A 21,887-nucleotide genomic window follows, 5' to 3' on the forward strand; every position below is an offset into this window, starting at 1 on the left:
CCTCGAGCTCCAGGAATCAGTTTGGTGAGGAAGACAGAGCTTGGGCATCTGCAGTTTTAGCAAGTTTCCTATGCAATGCTGATGCCAGTTAATGTTTGAGAACTGAGCTGCCAGCGAATGAAAGTGCTGGGAAGGAGCCCTGGCCTCCGACCCTGAGTCCAGGGTCTCATGTCTGCAGACAGGAATTAACTGGCTCACCAGAGTAGGAGGTAGCATGATTTCATTACACACACAAACAGCAGCCACAAGAGGAGTGCACAAGGAGCACAACCCCTCCATTTACCCACCAGTTCAATCTCTTACATCAGGAACCAAGACTCATCAGGCCAATAAGCCATGGGCTGAGAGTCTTGACACATGTGAGGTCACAAAAGATCAGTCTGGGCTGGGCTTGGGGTTCAGTTTCACAACGAGCTCCAAACTATGGAGATGAAGGCTCTTGAAGGGAGGTTTGCCTGCCTCCTCCTTTACAGCCAAACAGTCTCTACTCTCTTAGGCTAAGCCTGTTCCTTGCTCACCCAACGGCCCTGGGGTCTGGGTCTACTACAAGATAATGGCTACCACTTACAAAGCATTCACCTCAAGCTCCCTGCTGCAGGCTTTCGCATTATGTCTTCTGATCCTCACAGTGGTGGAACTCCATCCCAGTTTCAGAAACTAAGTGGCTAGCCAAAGGTCACAGTGAGAAGGTATCTGACCCTAAGGATATGAAATCCCAGGCTACCCTAGGCCTCTTCTGGCACTGCAGGAGACAAACAGTAGGTTCTTCGGGTCCCCAAAGGGCTCCAGATCAACCATGTAGGCCCAGCAGGGGACTGAGACCACCAGCACCAGAATCCACTTCTCTGAACCTGCTTACCTGCCAGGTGGGGATGCCATCACGCAGCATAAGGGAAGAAGGGCAAAAGCACAGTCAGGAATCAAAGTACTGTTTATTGAAAGGGCCACCTGCAACCCAAAGGCCTGAGCTCTAGCCAGCACCCAGCCCAGGATGATTTTGCCTCCTTCAGCAGATCAGAAAGGAAAGGATGGAGGAAACTGTGAACACTTTATAGGACAAAGGAAAGGGAGGTGGAAAAAGCAGGGACTTCGTACAGGCCCCGCTCTGGGGCACAGAGAAAAGCTGAACAAAGCATACACACCATCCACCCAGGTAAACTATCTTTCCTTACCCTTGCTGACCAGGGCTAACGAGCTTGTAAGATACTTCCTCACCCATCACTGTGTCGAAGTCTCAAACAGTCCGAGGTAGGAAGTGCAGACATGGTTCTCCCCGTATCACAGAACAAGAACTGAGACAGCGAGCTTCCTGACTTGTTACAAGTCTATCAGCTTGGTTTTTGGGATCCCTACCTACCCTGAGTTCCTACCATCCTACGGTGACACCTGACCATTGGTAACTGGGCTATTGAGGGGTCTGTGTGCCAGGCACTAGGGAAGCAGTGGTAAGACAGTCCCTCTCCTCTGAGGGCTCACTTTACACAAGGGCTTTAATCTTAACCTCCACATGTGATTGCTTCATTGCAACTGCCTGGGATGTTAAACTGAGGGTCCTCAGGCAGTAACTGGGCTCAAGAAAAGCCTAGGATCAATTAGCAACATCTGCTGTGGGAATCCCCTTTGCAATGACTGAAAAATACTCTTCTCAATAACAACGTAACATACTGTGTACTGTGGATATAGAAATTAGCTAAGATTGCCAGGGGTCCAGCCCACAAGACTAGTGTCTGATGCTGAGAGCAGACATGGGTGTGGTGGGGTCAATGCTCTTCCCCTCTAAAAGCTGCTATGTCCTTACCTCAGAAAAGATCTGCAAACCCTTAGGCCTGGGCTCTTCTGGAGGAATTAAAAGGCAAGTCCCAGGAAGAACAAAATGCAGAAACACAAGTGAGAATTATGGGACCGGTACTTCTGTGGAAAGAGCACCAGGCAGAGTGCTGCCTACCTCACCCCCAGCAACAGGGTGGTGCAATGGTTAAGAGCCTGGGATCCAACAGCTCTTCTACCTTGGTGACTCCGGGTTTCTGTAAATGGGAATAGTTTCTAGCCTAACGGGACTATAAGGACTGACTGAGTTGCTGTTTGTAAAGTGTTTAGAAAAATGCCTAGCACATAGTCAGCACTCAATCTTTGTTAGCTATCATCTTGGAACTTTAGAGGTACTCTGTATCTGAGCAGGCTTCATCACTGGTTTGTCTCATTACAAAGCATGCCTGTACAACTCTAGTTTTATTTTTCATAAAGGAATGCCCCTATGAATTCAATAAAAGTCACTGCAGAATTGATTTTCTCTAAAAAGGCCATTGACAAATTTTTCCACCCCTCCGCAAGCTGTGGCTGAGGTGAGCCTCCTATTAGGTACTTAGTCCTAGATGCTTGTTCAGTGCCTCCAGTCTTCCCAGAACCATGCTTTATGCTCTATCTTAAAGACCTCATCAGCAAGGCAGAGTAGAAGGGTGGACCTGTTTTCAGGAAATGTAGAGCATTTCTGGGCAACACCTGCTCCATTTGGGCAGGTTTTCCTGGCCTTCTCAGGGCTCAGGGTGTGTCAACGGCTGGCCCATGTGGGGGTGAGAAGAGAGCTGAAGGCTCGTTGTCTTGAGGACCAGGAATGACAGCACGTATGAGATCAGCCTTGCAGGCTGGTGCTTACAGACCTAGTCCTCTAATCTACACTCCTGCAGCACCGACCATGCAAAGAGGCTCCTGTTTTTCTTTCCTTGAAAGAACAAAGCAGAATGAAGAGAGACCCAGCACAGCTATCATGATTCCCTTAGTGCCATGTGGGAGACTGGCCAAGAGACGGCCTCAGTTTTCTATAAAATGAGAAGTAACCAGATGGCTTCCAAAGCCCCTTTGGATCCTGGCCTTCCTCGAGGATCTCAAAGAGCTGCCACTTCAGAGTGGCAGTGATGATGCAAATCAAGGGGTGGGACAGAGAAGACCTAGAATGAGAGAACATTCCAGAGCAACTCCAAGGCCAGCAGCAGCAAATGGGGAGCTTGAGCAGCCTGTCCACTCCCAGCCAGCAGTCCTGCATTCCCAGGCCGCTGCTGCCCTCGTGCTCCTTCCCCATGCCTGGAAAGAGGGCCTCCAGCTCCGTGGACAAACTGCTGTGCTCACGGCTCCTGGAAAGATGGAGTCAAGTATCTTTTAGAAAAATGTCTCTGGAGCTACTATTGAGCCTTTAGTATGAACCATCATTGTGCTAAGTGCCTCCCCTGCAATACCTTACTTAATAGGAAGACTGATGCTTTTATTTTCTTTATTGTGAATTAAAGGGAAAAAAAAAGAACAGACTGGCTTTACCAGTTTTTAACTCTGACCCTGGGTAGGTCCCTTAATCACCATAAGCCTACGGAGAAGGAATTTCTCCTTAAGAGGGGGCCAACTATCACCCACCTCAAGGGCACTTGTGAAATATGAATAAAGAAATGTTTTGTGAGGTCTTCTAAAATCTTAAGGGAAAGGGGTGCCTGGGTGGCTCAGTCATTAAGCATCTGCCTTCGGCTCAGGTCATGATCCCAGGGTTCTGGGATCGAAGCCCACATCGGGCTCCCTGCTCGGCGGGAAGCCTGCTTCTCCCTCTCCCACTCCTCCTGCTTGTGTTCCCTCTCTCACTGTCTCTGTCAAATAAATTTAAAAAATATCTTAAGGGCTATCCCAAAGGCAGTACCAACCCTTAAAATCCACGGACTTGATAAATAAGACTAAACCCTAGATAAACCAATGGATGATGGCTTAGAATCCTCAGCTTTGGCAGGTGCCACCCTGGACAGTATTCTATTTCAGGGCAATAGAGCTCCCAAAAGAGTGCAAACCAAGTCACCTCCTCATCCCCTGAAGCAGGCCACTCCCAGCCTGTGGAGACTTGGCTCACTGCTCCTAGGTGCCACAGTAATGGGGGAAAAGGCCAGTTTCCCTAGATCTACCCAGTCTTCAAAACCTCAATCATCAGTACTCCAGTCCCTTTTACCTGAAGGGCTAACTAACCCAAGGTCTGCTGCTCATCCCCAGCTGTCCTACCAAAGGGTAGGGGCTGGCCAATAGCACGGGATACACTTAGAAAGGAGCTCCATACTACAGTCTAAAAAACTGAAGCCCAATTGTGTGTGTTGGGGGGGGGTGGAGGATCGAAACCAGGCTCCTACAAATCTCCGAGCTGCTGCGGAATGAGGTACTTGCCATAGAAGTGGCCTGGTGTGAAGCCCACACATCCCTGCAATAACACTAGTGGGGGCAGGGTTGCCTGACAAAAAGTTCTTTAGAGATTTCTAAGTCTGAACCTCCTCCAGGTCAAACCATGTCCCTTTCTGCACCCACTCTGACCTAGCTCGTCTCTTCTTCATGGGGCATGTACCATGGGCTTGGGGGAACCCCAGAACAAACCCAAATGAAAGCCTCTGCTGCCACCACCCCCCAGGCTGAATTTTTGTACTCTGGCGAGTTGCAAACCCAAGCAGTAAGCTCTTGGAGGACAGGTAAGTGTGGTGGAAAGAGCACTAACCTGGGCATCAGCGTGCCTGTGTTTTAAAAACTTGCATCCCTGTAGGGCAGCCTTGGTCAATAGCCTCCCCTATGGGGGCCTGCTTTCCTCAGCAAAGTGCCCAGTATGTGCGGGCATGTGCACATGGTGCATGTGAATTCTGGCCTGGGCTCAGTGGGCTGGGGCAACTCCAGGTGCCTGCAGGGGGCAGTGAAGGAGTGGCAGCTTCAGAGGCAGCAGAGGTGGGGGGGTGCGCGTGTGTGCAGGCAGCTGCAGTGATGTAGCACTGGTCAGCTCAACCGTTCTCATCAGGAAAATGCTACCTTTGTTACCAAGGGCTGCTTTGAAGATTACAAGCAGATAAGTGCCCTTGAAAGCTTTTGTTTCTAAATGTGGGGGAGGGGAAGGGGGTACAGGTCATATTATGATCCCATTTTTTTTTTAAAGAAGCATGTGTATACACCCAGAGTCAAAAAAAGTATAGAAACGTGCTGTCCAATACAACAGTCACTAGCCACGTGTGGATGCTGAGCACCTGTAATGTGGGCAGTCCAAATCAAGAAATATTTTTAAGTGTAAAAGACAAACCAAATTTCAAACATTTAGTACAAAGAATGTAAGATATTTCACTAATAACTTTTATGCTGATCATATGTTGAAATGATAATCTCTTGTCTTGGGTTATACCATTTAAGTTGATTTCACCTATCTTTACTTTTTTTAAACTATGGCTACTAAAAAATTCAAAATTATCCACATAGCTTGTGTTGTATTTCTATTAGGCAACACTAGTCTAAAAGGATGTGGTTGCTTAGTAGTGTTTATGGTGGTTGGTGGACATTTTTCTACAATGAATTGGTCGCTTAAATAAATTGAAAAGATTTCCCCTTTGAAAGAAGTTAAAAGGCCCAACACATAACAGTATTTCCCATCCCCTCTAGGAAGAGCCAGAGAGCCTCCCAAAGCCTGCAGAGAGCCACCGCCCCGCCACACCTGGCCCGGAGGCCATGCCTGAGAAACCACAAAGTCAGCACAGCTCTTTCCAGCAGGCAGTGGGATGCCTGACAGAGCGGAGGAGGAACATTTCTGGGGAAAGTGGGGCCAGGGCTCCTCTGCAAGATCAGAAGTTCCAGGGCCTGGCTCACACCCACTAAAGGTGGCCAGGGGACGGAACTGGAAGTCCAGGCTGGGGCACCAGGGTCCTGTACAGATTCCTGCTGCCTGAAGATCTATATGGATCCTCTCTCTCCCAGAAAATTTTCCAGGTAGGGTATGTATACTTCTGTGGTCTGGAAGAATGCAAAGCTAGATGGTAAGTACTGCAGGGTCTCTGGAGTCAGTGTGCCAGGAGATGCAATCCCAGCTACTTACTAAATGCTGCATACACTTAAGCAAAATTACTGAACCTCTCTGAACTCTTCTGTTTTCTCATCCATAAAATGAGGATTAGAACTGTAGTCAGATCCCACAGGGTTTTTGTGAAAATGAACCTAGATAATGAATGAGATGGTATGGTGGCTCAGAAGTTTGATAATCATGTCAGAAGTAGAGGGTCTGGGACATCTGTCCTTAAGACAAGCTACCCATGAGGCAGATTCTAGGACACCTGGCTAGCCCAGGGACATGATAAAGGCACTTTAGTGATAGATGAGCAATGCATTCATACCCAATCCCTTCTTACAAGTTGTGAGAAATGAAGGTCCAGCCAGGAGAATCAAGAGAGCAGGGCTGAAAACAGAACTTGGATCCACAGATTTCAGTTTGCTCTGACCCGACCCTGAAGATCTTACCTGAAATTAAAAAGCCACTGCAGTTTCTGACAAGAAGTCAGAACAGAAAACTGTGACACTAAGAGCCCACATGGCGCTCATTCCCAATCCCTGCAGCCCCACCATCCCAGCCCCAGCTCCTGCTAGTGCCCCCAAGCTACTTACCACACTCTCACTCTGCCTCCACCCTGGGGCAGGGAGCGGGAGATAGACCAAGGGAAGCTGCCCCGGAGCCAAGAGACCCAGAACCCAGGTAAAACATCTGCCTGCCTCAGGCCATCCTCTTCTTATTAATGGGCATCATATGACAATAATTTGGCTTCTGGACACACAGGAGGAAGTAAGAAACAGCAATCAGAAAACTTCCTTTTAAGTGGCCTAGCCTCAAAGGAAAAGAGTAAGGTCAAAAAAATCTGGCCCAGTCACCGTGCCATCATCCACTCCTTTCCATCTCTTCCCCAGACTATTGTAGAAGTCTCCAAGGGGTCTCCGTGCCCACCCCACCCCCCGCCAGTCCATTCTGCAAAAGACAAAGTAACCCTCAAGCAGAAATCCTATCACGCTACCTCCTCTCTCAATGCTTTCAGAACAGAATCCAAACTCCCTAAACTGGCCTCCCAAGGCCTCTTGCTTCTGAGTTTTTGGGCCCCTCGCCTCTCATTCAAAGGCCTCTTGGTCTGTTCCTTGCAGATCTCTGAACTCATCACCACCTAGTATTTGCTGTTCCTCCAGGCAAGAATGCTCACCACCATGCTCCTTATCAATCTCATCTGGGCTCATCCTTAGAGGCCCTCCCTGACAGGTGTTTGAAGCTGTCCCCAGCCACACATCCCCACTTCTCTTGCAAACTGCCTTGCTTTGTTTCTCTCACAGCACTTAGCACTATCAGCAGCTGCCCTGTAGTATTAAAGATGGCTGCAAACGGACACTCCTCCCAATGAAAGGCAGGGCCCATGACCCCTCCCCTTCATTCTCAGCAGGATCTGTGACCTCTATCACACTATGGTAAAGTGATGTTGTGCTAGTGCTCTGGCCCAGACCTTATAATATTGACAGCATCTACTTCCTGTCTCTTGAAAAGCTCGGTATGGGAGCACTAAGCCACTGCACAGTAAGTCCTACTACTCTGAAACACCCAGGCTGGAGAGGGTACCTGAGGGCACTCGAGTTCCAGCTGACCTCAGCCTTCCAGCCATCCCTGCCAAGGTGCCAAAAATGCAAGTGAAGCATGGTGGGCCCTCCAGACCATGACATCAGATACCTCTATTACTGCCATACAGAAAAGACTCACCTGGCTGAGCCCTGTCCTAATCCTGACCCACATACAATTCAGTGAACCAATGGTTGTTTTTTTATGTTACTAAGTTTGGGGTGATTGGTTAGGCAGCAATAGCAAGAACTACGTTGTTGGTTTACTATGTCTCCCCACTAGAATGTAAACTATGAGGGCAGCCCCCCTGTCTTGTTCCCATCACTATTCCATGGTCTAATACTCAGTAGGTTACTCAAATGTGTTAAATGATTTTCACTTTGCTGGTAGCCAAGTTAGTTCCTTTCACACAAAGGTTAGGTTCAAGCCCTGGTGCTTCTCTTGATTAGCCTGAGGACTCTGAATACTCAAGTCTCTTGAGATGGGTGGGCCAGCTTCCCTTCCACTGAGGGATACTTTGACCCTGGCCTCTGCAAGACAGAGATTCTAAATCTCAGAGCCAGAAGCAGGGGGGTGGTCTCAGCAACAATCAAGTGTAACTAGGTACAGGATGGCAGAATCTTCTCAATGACATTTCTGTCAAGAGACAGGCCACCACTGTTTATACACTGCAATGGGTTACTCATAACCTTCTGCGGCAGCTCATCTTAGCCCAGCATTTTCCAGAAGCCTAAGGCAGAATGTCTCATGCCTAGGTCGAAGAATCCCAAAGCCTTGGTCAAGCTCTCAGGTATAACACTAACGCTGGTCCAATCGGGTGGGGGGAAGCAATCCCCTTTAAATGAAATCTTTCTCAACAGTGTAGTTTTCATCTCCAGTTTGATATACCAAACTTAACCCTAGGAGGAAAGGACCTTGAAAGATCTTCTGGCTTAACCACTTTCATTTACAGAAGAGGAAAAGGAAGTCCAAACAGGCTCAGTAAGTTGCCCAAAGTGTCTTAGCAAGTGAGCCAAACAGCTGGGACTAGAAGGCTGGTCTCCAGTTTCCTGCCCAGAGCTCTCCATCCTACCCCTAGTACAGGGTTCACACCAACAATGGTGTGAGGAGCAGGCCTGCCTTGGGGAAGCTTCTTTCCAGTGTCTCTTCTCCCAGAGAGAATTCAATGCTCCAATGACATAAGACCTAGTCAGGATCTTTTCCCTTTTCATCTAAGAACTAGTAACACCTGCCTTAGCCACTCTCACACCAACAGTGTTTGAGCTGGAAGGGGCCTTAGAGACTGAGATCAAAGATGCCATACCCATTTCAGATAGGGGAGGGGAAAGGCTCAATGGGACCTAACATAAGCCAGTTTTCCCATCCCTTAGCTCTCAGACAGCATTCTATCACGGTTCTGGGACCTCAGGCCACGATGCCCAGTGATGTCTGGTCTCCCCCCATGGGTTAAGGAGTCCCCTCTAGGGACTCCCAATTCCTGCCATAGGCCTTGAAGTCTTCCCTCCCCTCCTCTCTCAAATTCCTTCCATACGGATGCTCCTCAGCTTGCAGGCTGGACAGACTGCTATCCTCTCTTTGTATGACCAAACATTCAAAGTCCGGGCCAAGCGGACACATGCTGGTGTCCTAGTCTAAAGTGGGGTAGGTACTGCCACTGGACAGCACTCATAAAGCAACAGAGGTTCAGTGTGGCCAGCTCTTCTCATTCTTTTCTGTAACAGCTTTACTGTTATCATTCACATACCAGGTTATTCATCAATTCAAAGTATAAAATTCAATGGGTTTTGTTTTTGTGGGGTTTCTTTTTTGCGTATTGAGTCTGCCCTCTTAAAGCTGCAAATTTCTTAAGTTTCCAGATAAATTTTCTTGACTTTTAAAACATAGGTGATTACTTTAAATTGTTTTTAAATTCAAAGCCAATCAAAACCTGTCAATAAGTTAAATCTTTAAAGGGGGAGGCGCACTTGGGTGGCTCGGTTGGGCTTCTGACTCTTGATTTCAGCTCAGGTCATGATGTTGGGGTAGTGGGATTGGGCCCCATGTCCGGCTTTGCACTCAATGTGGAGTCAGCTTGTCCCTGTCCCTCTACTCTTCCCCCCACTCTCACATGTGCTCTCTCTGAAACAGATGAATAAATAAAATCTTAAAAATAAAAAATAAATAAAAAATTTTTTAAAAACCTGTGAGTTGGCTGGAATGGGCCTGAGGATGTAAGATAAGGGATGCCAATCTGTGACTTCTGCCTTTCAGAATGAAAGCCCCATCATGACAGCCCCTAAATCGTCTACCTAAATTCAGATTTCAGGGACTGGCACCTACAAGTACTCAAAAATTTCTGAATGAACAAATCTGGACAAGTACTTTTGCAAATCTGTAGCTGCCGGCCCCTGGGGCAAATCACCACCCAACCCGTTTTAAGTATTATCACCACATCAAGAAACTCAGTACACCTTGTGAACAGCTAAATCCATTTGGGGACACTGTTCAAAGTTACTTCTTGACCTTCTACCTCCCATTTGCCATCACGGCTTTACCCACAGGCACACAGGAAGCAGGTCTATTCAAATGCTGTATTTCAGAAGAGCCAGCATTTCCACCCACCCCAAACTTTGATTCTTTAATCAAAGACTAATAATCCTAGTTCCTTCAACCATTCCCTGCTCATAGAAAGGTGCAAGCATCCCAGTGAGCTGCCTCCTCTATGTTCCTGATTTCCTGTCTCCCTCCCACATTCCCCAGCGGCAGCATCCGGCTTCCCACACCCAAGAACCTTGCTCTCACCAGTCCAAACTCTACTCCTACATTCAGCTCCACCTGGAGGAAAACCTAAGCCAGGCTATTCTATGCACATAATTGGCATCTCTCTCGTGCTGCTGTTAATACATATACACAGAATAGGAAAAACAGAGACCTCTGCTCCCCCCAAACAGAGACCTCTGCTCCCCCCAAACAAACCCCAAGCTGGAGAAAGACATCAAAGATGGAGTAAGAGGGTTTCACTTCGAAGCACCATTTCTCACTGATATTCTACTACTAGTGCACTCCTAAGCACCACAACGTGGGCTTCTCGCTGCAGGATTATAGCCCCCAGTGACTCCTTAAGTCCCCCTCTACTCTACAGTTGCCTGACAGCCAAGACAGGGTCTGAAGAGCTAGCTCTAAGAAGTACCATGGGCTGCCTTCCTGTCTATGCTCAGAACCAAACAGAAGGGATCAAGGGGCAGAGGACTGAGGAAGACATAGAAAGACTGGCTTTGGCACCTGACCTCTGTTAGCAAATGAAGACACAGGTCAAAACTAAGTCCTTAACACTCTCAGAACTGTCACTTCTTCTTGTTTGCCAGGCTCTGGCTGAGCTCTCATGTTCATCTACCTCATTTTCAACAGGGACTCCAATGCGTGAGTACTCTAGATATAACTCCATTTACTGGAGCCTAGACATTACCAACCTGTCCAAGGGCACTCAGTTCCTAAGTGGCTGGCGCTAAGTCAAACTATGCTCGACTGACTCCAAAGTCCCTGTTCAACCACCCCATTCTACTTCTGCCTCCAGAGGTGGAGTGAAAATAGAACTGGAGTGGAAACCAAGAGGACTGGGTTCAAGTCTCAGCCCTTCTTTGAACTGTGATCCTGAGCAACTCCCTATTTCCTTTCTAGGCCTGAAGTACCAAGCTGTAAACAGGGGTTTAGAATCAGTGACCTCTGGGGTCCCTTCCAGCTCTAAATACTCCTTCCTCTCAAAAAGAAGGGAGAGGTGCCTGGGTGGCGCAGTTGGTTGAGCGTCCACTTCTGGTTTCAGTTCAGGTCGTGATCTCGGGGGTCACCCCACGGTGGCTCCGCACTCATCGGGGAGTGTACTTAAGACTCTCTCTCTGCCCCTCCCCTGCCCTCTCTCTAAAATAATTAAGTCAATCTTTAAAAAAAAGAGGAGGGGCACCTGGGTGGCTCAGTCGTTGAGCGTCTGCCTTCGGCTCAGGTCATGATCCCAGGGTCCTGGGATCAAGCCCCACATCAGGCTCCCTGGTCCTCAGGAAGCCTGCTTCTCCCTCTCCCACTCCCCCTGCTTGTGTTCCCTCTCTCTGTGTCTCCCTCTGTCAAGTGAATAAATAAAATCTTAAAAAAAATAAATAAAAGAAGGGAAAGAGAGCACAGCAATGGGGACAGAGTTGACAACTGGGCACTGGGCTGGGTGAGCCTGATTATAGCCCCACATTCTCAGGGACTTACTATAGCCTTCTATCAAATGCAGCTCCACTACTCCCAGCCCAAGTGTAAAACGAGCTGAATTAAGCTGAGGGGAGGGGGCTCTGATGGAAGGAAACCTTGTGCATGCGGCCATCTGTGGAAAAGCCAACAAAGCCAAGCTGTGGAGGGGCTGACGGCAGGCAGCTTACGTGAGCCCAGGAAGTCCTGCCACAGGGGTGCCTCCCCTGGTGGAGGTGGGAGTTGCCACGCCAGCCCCGTTCCCTGCTACTTCCAGGGCTTCCTCTTTTGGGCCTGTGCCGCCGCATCAGGGTGAAGCAGGCTGGTGGCTTTAAGTTCAAGCGTGAGCTCAGCTCCATCAGAAACTGGCTTCTTCCGGCAACTGAGATGCATTCCAGCTAATGTGGCCTTCTGAAAGGTCAGAGAAATCTCATAAACTGGAGCCGCTCCCTATGCCTAAAGGATGACAGCTGATAATTGCCCAACACTTCAGGAATGACTTGGAAATCTGCTCCCTTTTGTAATCTGGGAACCTTGCCCCAAAGGATCAGACAGGAAACCCCAAACCATATACTCTTAAGAGGTTCTCATGTGGCCAGGATAATCTTTCAAAAGAAAAACTCTGACCATGCCATTCCCTCATTTAAAATCTTTAACGGCTTCTCTATGCCTTCCAGTTAAAATCACAATTTATCTAAGTCATCTACACAACAGCCACAGGGAATTTACTCAATTCCCTGAACCCTAAGGCCTTCGCTCCACCAAGCATGAGCTCTTTCCAGGCTTTTTCTCAAGTAACTCCTACCCATCCTTCCCATTTCAAGGGAGTTAGCTGTTGCTTCCTCCAGAAAGAATTCTCTGACCTAGGGGTGCCTGGGTGGCTCAGTTGGTTAAGCGACTGCCTTCGGCTCCGGTCATGATCCTGGGGTCCCGGGATCGAGTCCCGCATCGGGCTCCCTGCTCAGCAGGGAGTCTGCTTCTCCCTCTGACCTTCCTCCATCTCATGCTCTCTACCATTCTCTCTCTCAATAAATAAATAAAAATTAAAAAAAAAAAAAAAAAAGAATTCTCTGACCTAGACTTGAGTTGGATACCCCTGCTACACTCCCAGAGAATCCCAACCCTTTCTTAACACAGCACCTTCCATACTGGATTGTGAGTGCATGTACTCCTTCCCAACACAGATTTTTGTTATTCACTGTGGTATTTTCTATGCCGAACTCAAAATGTGCTGTGTGATTCTGTCAAAGTATGAGATTTATCCGTTCATTCACTAATTATCTGAACAGGAACCTGAACAAAATGACAGTGTGAGCCATGTGGCTATCTGGGGAAAGAGCATTCCAGAACCAAACCCCTGAAGCAGAGAGTACACAACATACTCTAGGAAAAGCAAAGACCAATGCTGTTGGATGGGAAAAGTGGTGAAAGAGAAGGTTAGAGCTTGGGGGGAATGGGTGATGTGGGGAGCCACATCAAGGGTAGATTAGAGAATACTCTAAGGATTTGGGATTTTATTCCACGATGAGAAGCCATGAGAGGATCTTGAGGAAAGAGTGACAGGAAACCAGGTAGGAGGCTGCTTCAGCAATCTAGGTGAGAAGCAATGGTGTGTGGATTCGGCTGACAAAAGAGGAGGTGGTAAAAAGTCTTTAGCTTTGGACAGACTTTTTAGGAGCCAAAAGTATGTACTAGTAGATTATATGTAAGGTGACAAGGATGACCCAAGACTCTTGTCCAAGCAATTAGAAGGGTAGTTAGTTGCTTACTAATTTCTGAGTCTCACTTTCCTCATCTGTGAAGCAGGGTAAAAAGACCACCTACTGAGCAGATTACATGGGCTAGAACACATCAAATATCCAATAAGTGGTAACTATGGTATCACTATTACATATCTTGGGATCACCAGGAACTTAAATAAGCTGGTATACGTGAAAAAGAGAGCAAAAACAATACAGAACCCAGGTGGACCATTTATCCAGATGGCTCCTGGCCACGGTGGGACTTCAGCTCCTCTGAGATGCTTGCAACTTCATTTTAAAAAGCAGAGAAGAGAAAAGGCTACCTCGAGTTACTGGAATGCATGTCTGGAGGGTAAGGTGGTTATCACAAGTATGGAAGATTATTACAAGTGTCTGCCTTTGGCTCAGGTGATGATCCCAGGGTCCTGCCATGGAACCCTGCATGGGGCTCCCTGCGCAACTAGGAGCCTGTTTCTCCCTCTCCCTCTGCTGTTCCCCCCCACCCACCACCGCTTGTACTCTCACTCTTGCTCTCTCTCAAATAAGTAAAATCTTAAAACAACAAACTAAAAAACAAACAAAAAACAAAGTGCCCTCTAAACGAGGCCTCTGATGGAGGGGGGTCAGCTGGGTTTACTAACAGTACCTCATACTGAGATGGTGAAGCCCCTCACTACACATGACAGTTTTATGTGGCTGGCTTTACAAAATTCATCAATAAAGGCCTACACTCCTCACATCCCACACCTATGGCTTTGCCAGTCCAAAGGTGCAGCCAAAAGAAAGATGCCAAGTCAAGACTGTCCCTGTGATTCTCAGAAAATCCCTCAGGGAGAAACCCTAGGCTGTCTGCCACATAAGTTGGCCAAATGGCCCTGGTAACTTCCGCAAATAGCACTACTTGAAAATTAAGCCAACTCCTGATTATCCATCCTCACTTAGGAAAGTCATGAATAACCCCCCAGAAGGGGTAACTGAAACTACATATATCTGGCTTTGGAATGCATCTTCTGGAACAGATACCACTTACACCTCTGTGGGACATTTTTAACTAATGAACGGGGCTACCCCATACTCAAATTAAATTAATTTGATCCTCAAAACAACCTCAGCACAGGGATTAGTCCCATTCTGTGACTAACAAAAACAGAGGTTAGGCAAGCTAAGTCACCAAGTGAGAAAGAACGGAGAGAGGTACTCTACCCATGTTTGATTTAAATCCCATCACCACGTATCCTTCTGCTCCCTCTTCCCGCTGTCTCCTACGCTTTCATTAGCCAGGTATCAAAACTTACTTCCTCTCGGGAACCTCCAGCAAGGTAAGGCCATCCTCTCTCCTGACCACTCCACCAGGTAACTCTGGACCAGCCAGGGATGTTTGTGAGCCCAGACTGAGGCACCTGTGAGCCCTCTCAAGGTCCCAGCACCCTAATTACCCCCTTTGTGAGCTTGTCTTGGATTTTGCAAACAGGGGCACTCCCATCTGCCAAGCTCTCCATTTTAAAGAGGTTTTTGTGGTTTCAGGCCCGTTCCTCCTCTACCCACCTCCCTCTGGGAGGGAACTAAGTGCTGAGTAACAGCTCTAAAAATGCTTACTCTAGCCTAGGCCCACTGCAGACAGGGGGTGGGTCAGCTAAGAAACTCCACCCCTCAGGAGGTTCAGGGTTTCAGACTGCAGAGACCACCCCCTACCCCCAGCCTGAATGGGCATACCTCTTCCTTCCTAGCAGGCACTCTCTTCCCCAGGAAGTATAAAACTCAAACACCCCACACTGAAGTTGAGGGGGCAGTCAGCCTCCCCCTACCACCCTTTCAGAGGGTCCTAATTGTGTGCTTTCTTTAGAAGGGGGTAAAGTAATTTAAACTTCAGGAAAACAGCTTTAAAGCCTCATTTATGGAGGCTAACCTAGCAGTTCTTAGCTGAGGGTGCACTATATCAACAGTATGGAGCTCATCACTCTTGACAAGTAATTCCTTAATAAATCTAAAGGGATCAGATTTCCTCAGTTGTCACCAAAACGTCTTCTTGAAACTGGTTCGAATCAAGATCCACACAATGCATTTGACTGATGTCTCAATTCTTTTTTAAAAAATGTCATTTATTGATAATCTGTCCTGCAGAATTTTTCACATTCAGAAACTAGAGGACTGCTACCTCAAGGTCCAAAAATTTGTTCCTCCATGTCCACAGATCTAGGGCTCTATTAGGTTTGGGTTCAATTCTTCTTTGGCGGGGGGCGGTATTTTCACAGGCAGTGCTGTGTACTTTCTATCTCAGCACTGCAAAGCACATAATGTCTGCTTGCTCCACAGTATCTGATATGTACCCCAAGCGATCTGCCTAGGTTCCTAAAGCCAGAAGTCTCTCTAGCCCTCACAGAACTTGGATTCAAAACTGAGTTCTTAACCGCTATGGCAAACAGAAACACATATAAAAAGCTCTATTTTGGTTTCTTTCTTTTGTGTGTGTGGGGGGAGCGGGTTACTGAAAAACTTTTTTTTGGATACTAAAAATACTTTGAAGACATTTAGACCTAATCTGATTCCCTCATTTTCAGATGAAGAAAAAAAAGCAGAGGAAGCATGGGGGTTGCTGGTATCCACCATGCTGCTCACCAACAGAATCAGAAGTGGAATAATGGTGATCATTTATTGCAAAATTTTTAAAATAGCAAATACTGGATAGGTAGCACCTATTAGATGGTCTGTGCCCAGCACTATGCTAAGGGCTTTAATAAACATTATCTTCTTTAATTCTCACAACCTTTAGAAATAGTAACTATCATTATTCTCATTTTGAGGATGAAAAAATGGTGGCTCAGAGAGGCTGAGTAATTCACCCAAGACTGCATAGCAAGTTAGAAGCGAAGCTCAATATATACAAATATTGAAACCACGTTGCAGATCTCAAACTAATAGTCAATTTTACCTCAATTAAAAAAAAAAAAGCAGCAGTAGCAGCAAAAGCAGCAAAGCTGGGACTCAAAATTGCAGACTGTAGGATTCCTAGGCGGGGCTGTTGCTTCCACAGTCCACTTCTCATGGTGGGGAAGGAAAAGGCAAGGGTCTGATGTAGCTCTGATGCTAGACTGAAAACTGATACCCCAGATCCACACAGATGTCCCACCCTAGTGCAACTGGGAGGAGACTGGGAAAGGGCCTAAACCTAGGAAGGAAAGTAGAGAAAGAGAGTAGAGATTTATTTGGGGCCAGTTCAGTGGGGTGGAGGATCCCTGGGATTGCCCTGGGTCAGCTGAGATTTTTACCTCTTCTTTATTTTGTGCCATCAGTTAGCTGCACTTCAAAAGAACACAGAAAAAAGTGATGCCCAGAACACAAATGCTCAAGTCTGAGACCCTGGCCAGATTTCCCTTTAAAGTCAAGAACACTAGGACGCTTGGGTGACTCAGTGGGTTAAGCGTCTGCCTTCAGCTCAGTTCATGATCCCAGGGTCCTGGGACGGAGCCCCACGTCAGGCTCCCTGCTCCTCCCTCTGCCTGCTGCTCCCCCTGCTTGTGCCCCCACCCCGAGAAATAAATTTAAAAAGTCTTAAAAAAAAAAAAGTCAAGGACTACACCACTGCTTTATTTTCTTATTACATGAAGTTAGAAGTCCCACACAACCAACCCACTGATTCCCCCTGCTGGGGTAGGCAGAAGCTTGTGGTGATGATACATTCTCAGGTCTCAACCCACTGCACGTGCACTAGCCACAGCAAACTTAGTTCAGTTATGCTCTTTCCCCACAGCCCTGAGAGCACATGTGCACTCTACCAAAGGTAGTTTTTATGAAACGCAAATAAACAAATTAAAATTTATTTTTAAAGCATTCATCATCCCACATTCCAAAGCAAAAATAGCCAATTCCTTGGGTCAGCAACCTTTAAGATTATACACAATATGCCTTCCAGTCTGTGGATAAGCAAAACTCCATTTTTAAGGAGATGGATCCCATATATTTCATGGAGTACTGACACAATACCAGAAAAGGAAAGTACTGCATTCTCTACCCCCCTCATCTTACAGGTGGAAAAAAAGAAGACCCAGAAAAAGTCCTGGAAAGTCCCACAGTCTCCCAGTCTCCCAGACATGGGAGAAAAACTACCACATGTCAGGCACTGGGCTATCACCACAGTGAATGCTTCCAACAACCCCATGAAGCAGATAAATCATAATTTAATCCCTATTATACAAACGGAGAAGCTGAGACACAGAATGGGTAAAGTAACTTGCCCAAGGTGGCACAACTAGCAACTGGTAGGGCTGGCATTTGGGCCAATGCAGTTTTAACCCCAGAACGTTTCCCATCCTGCTTCCCTCATACTCACAAGAATTGTGGCTAGAATAAGGAAAAAAATGTAAAGGTCTTCAAAATATTCTAGGGGACGGACATACAAAAAGCCAAAATGCAAATCCTGACTTAAAATGAAAACTACAAACGTTAAGATGTGGAAGCTTAAACCAGAATAGACAAGCCCACAAAAATGGGGGGATATAGAAAAATATATTTTATTACTAGTTACTGCATGTGTCCCTTAAAGCACTAAACCACTAGCATCAGAGCCAAAAGGAAGGCTAAAAATAGGCATTTGCAACAAACTCTGGAAAGCTTTTAGCTTATGAGGCACTCATTTCTGTAGACTCCCAAAAACATATGCATCACAGAACACAAAAATTCCCAAGACCACACTGCCACTCCATTGATGTCACATTTAAACTTGTCCAAGCTGCAAATAAAATCAGGGCTGAAAAAGGGCCTTAGCAGTCCATGTAGACTCTCCAAAAAAAGGGCCACTATCTCAACCTTACCAGACAATTCACAGAATTCTCCCTCGAAAAGCATCCAAGCCCTAACAACAGACTTAAACAGAGAAACTACTAGATTAATTCAAAGTTAGTCTGTCAAAAACTAGTCCAAAGGTTCAAAAACCAATTAGTAGACAAGACACCTTCTTGCCTTAAGATTCCAGAAAAACAAGAACAGAGCAAAACTACCAGACTCAGAATTTTGCTTTGGGCACTTAAAGCAAGTTGGCTTCTCCACTCCAGGGAAGGTGGGATGCCAGCCAAGCTGTCTTCTTCCCACGATCAATAACCCCAGTGACGCACCCTATCAAGGGCCCCTGCACTTGCACAAAACGCCAGCTCAGGCACCCAGTACCACCTGATGTCATGGCTGATTTAAAACCCACAAGGCAGGTTCACCATTAGCTAAGCAGCAGCAGCAGCATGAGTAGCCCCATTTAAACTTCTGAGGTGTGCTCTCTCCTGGGGATGATTATACCCCTGAGTTTAAAGAGGGGGGAAGGACCAAAGAGTGTCTTAAAGTTGCTTTCCCTCCCTCTGTGGGTGGATGAGGAGGGATATGCAAGAAAATGGAGGTTTCAGCACTGCCCTTTGCATAAGAGGGTTCTGGAAAGGAAAGGGGGGAAGGGGAGAGGGCAGAAGGAAGAGAATACAGTTTGAAGTATTATTAGTAAACCCCAAATGTCCCCTCCTCCAAATGAAGCAACCTTAAAAGAAATTAAAATTGCAACATGTTATTTCCAGAATTGGCTGTTCTGGTTTCCCTTGGACTACGAGTGATCCTAATCCCTCGAATGTGAAGACATTAAGCTCCCTCTTCAACTTTCCCCATTTTGATGGTTTAAACCAGTCAGCCTCAACCAGCGACTGCAGAAGGGGAGGAGTTTTGCTAAAGCACTAGGGCTACGGCCACAGGCCCAACATTCTACCTACAAGCGGGTTTTGATACCGGTCCACTTCGCAAAGACCCAAAACAGAGCCGCTGTGCCTCTACGCGCCGGCCAAGGAAGGCGGCAGGGCGCGCCCCCCACCCAACCGACGATCTGGTCTCGGCAAAGGGAGGCCGAGACGAGCCTCCGTATTCTTCACCGCCTTTCCTCCACGCTGACACGGCTCCCCTGGGATCTCCCAAGGGACCGGGTCCACAGGACCGAAAACCCGAGGGAGGGAGAGGGAGGGCGCGAGGAGCGCCGGCCGGCGGTCACATGCCGCTCCCCGCGCGGGGAGGCACCACGTTGTCCCGGCTGCGGAGGAATGCCGGGAAGGGGGGCCGCGCACTCACACTCGCGCACACGCACACTCCGGGCCGCGCCGCGCCGCCGGCCCGCACCCGCCTTCTACCCAGAGCGCGGCGGCGGGCGCCGAACGCACAGGCCCAGCGGCCGCGAGCAGCCCGCGGGCCGGCGGCGCGGCGCATGGCGCCCAACTGTCACCCGCCCGCCCAGCCCGGCCACTCCCTCCCCCGCCGCCACACGCCCCTCGCGTCGCCGCATGCCCCCTTCCTCGCCTCACATTTTCCGCCAACCCCTAACTGGATCCCCGCACACTCGCCATCCGGCTCCCTCTCGAGGCGGAAGGTCCCCGGGATCGGGAAGGGAAACCACCGAATTCAATGACACCCTGGGTTTCCTCTTATCATTCTCCCCGTAACCGACCCCTCAACCCGTCGCCAATGGCGATTCTACCACCTAATATCATCTACCAAAGAACAAAACTTGTTAACTTTTAAAGCCCGAATCCGTGTGGTCGGTATGAACTCATCACCGGGCGCTTCGCTGCCCATGACATATGCTCATTAAACATTTACAACATGGGGACGATCGCAACGCTACCAAAACGGGGAACGTGGGGCGGGGTGGGAAGAGGGGCTTCCCGAGAAAGGGTTAGGCTAGAAACCGTCTTCGGCACCAACACGCGGGAGGGGGGGGGTGGGCTCTTTTCACCGAAACCAGCGCCCACCCTCTCCTGGCGAGGTAGGCCCGGACCACGCCGTTGCCCACTAACCGCTGAGGCCCAGGCAGTGGCCATGGGCTCCCGGGGGCTGGGCCCTCCGGCAGGGGCGGCTTCCCGAGTGTGTGAGAGAGGGAACGGCGACCCAAATTAGCCAGAAGGCAATTAAAAAAAAAAAAAAATCCCGAGTCACCACGACCAGTGGCGGACCCCCGGGCCCTGAAGGCCGCTGGGGGAGGGGACGCTCAAGTCCCCGGAAGAGGTCCCCGGACCCAGGAGAGCAAACAGGGAGACCCACCTGGAGGGGACTGTCCGTTCACCGTGGCCAGGACCGGCGGCAGCGCGTTCTTAGTCCACGGGTTCACCTTGGGCGGAGGGGCCTCGACGAAGTCTCGGCGCCCGGCGCCCGCAGCTCCGGCCGCTCCTCCGCCAGCGCCCGGCTCACCGCCGCCGCCCTCCTCCCCGTCGCTGGCCGCCAGGCCCTCGGCGCCCGGTGGCTGCGGCGGCCGCGGGCTCTCGCGCTCCAGCTGCCCGGTGCCCTCCTTGTGTGGCTTGGCGCAGGGCGGCCGAGGTCTCCGGGCGCCGCCGTCCGGCTCCCCCCCTCCGACGTCGTTCGGCCCGGGCTCGCCCTTGCCCTCGGGCGGCGGCGGCGGCGGCTTCTTCCTCACTAGACCCCCGTGCTCTTCGGCCTGCAAGAGGGGGGCGCCCCCCGGCAGCAGCGGCTCCACCTGAGTGGCCATCTGCGCGCCCGCCCCCCCGGAGAAGCCGGGCGCGCCCGAGGCTGCCTCCCCCGCCTCGAACTTGGCTTTCAGGGCACCCGCGACGCCTTCCTCCGGGGCGCTGGGCCCCAGTCCCTGCGGAGAAGGGTCGAGGTTCACGCTAGGCGCGGCCCCCCTCGCGGTGGGATGCAGCCGCCGTAGATCCGAGGCCCGCTGGCGGGGCGGGGGGGGGTAGGAAGGCCCCCCACTCTGCGGTCCAGGCCTCCTCGGCGCGCGTCCCCCCCCGCCCGTTCCTCGCAAGGCGCCCCCACCCCGAGCCTGGCAGGCTTCTCGTCCAGTCCCTCCCTCCCCCCCGCCGCCGGGGCGGCCCGGGCTTCCCGGCTCGGGAGCTGCAGCAATATGGACGGACGGGGGAGAGGCGCGGCGAGCCGAGGCGACCACGCGATCCGCGGCAGGCGGCGGGCGGGCGCGCGCCTCGCGACGCGGCGGGCGAGGGGAGGGGACGGCGCAGCGGGGACGCGCCCGCCGAGGCCGGCCCTTGGCGACGGGCGGGCGGGCGAAGGCGGCGGGAGCGCGCGCGCACAGACTCGCGGCCCCGCCCCTCGCCCCGCCCCGCCCCTCGCCTCCGATTCTTCGGAGCACCTCCCGGGCTGGAGGGTGAGGGGTGCTCTGACCGGACGGGGGCGAGCACGTGCCTGATGCAATTCGGGAGGGAGGGCAATGAGGGGGGCAGGAGAGATGGGTGGGTGAAGAGGGGGAGGTGTCTTAAAGGGCCAGCGCGTCAGAGCGTCCGCAGGTGGAGCACATGGGAACGGGCCACGCGGCCGACCGGGCCTGCTCGCGCTCTTTAGGTTGGGTGCGCCAAATTCGGGAGAAGGAGCCATTAATGTCACCCTTGATTTACAGGGTGAAGGATAGGGGTGCCCATCCACCTCGAGGACGGACCGATGCTGCCGGCTCCCTGGCGCCCCCTGGGCCTGGCCCCTCTGAGCGCCGCCTGGGTGACCTTGGGCGAGCCGCCCTCACCTCCGCGGGCCGTACTTGGCTCCTCCCCGCGGGCCCT

At 50.1% G+C, this 21,887-nt stretch overlaps 1 protein-coding gene across 3 annotated transcripts in view; it reads right to left on the bottom strand.

Moving 5' to 3' along the window:
* Window positions 1-21,292, bottom strand: part of LARP1 (La ribonucleoprotein 1, translational regulator) — a 51,929-nt gene extending 30,637 nt beyond the window's left edge. For all 3 annotated transcript variants that reach the window (XM_028106534.2, XM_088023489.1, XM_028106533.2), the window contains exon 1: window positions 20,404-21,292. In XM_028106534.2, coding sequence (XP_027962335.1) covers window positions 20,404-20,845 — 442 coding nt within the window. In that variant the 5' untranslated portion in view covers window positions 20,846-21,292. The remainder of the gene's footprint in view (window positions 1-20,403) is intronic.
* Window positions 21,293-21,887: the final 595 nt, after the last annotated feature.

Source organism: Eumetopias jubatus, unplaced genomic scaffold (assembly GCF_037043125.1).
Source record: "Eumetopias jubatus isolate StellerSeaLion01/CBP00866 unplaced genomic scaffold, mEumJub1_p1.0 scaffold_5, whole genome shotgun sequence".
NCBI classification, from domain to species: domain Eukaryota; kingdom Metazoa; phylum Chordata; class Mammalia; order Carnivora; family Otariidae; genus Eumetopias; species Eumetopias jubatus.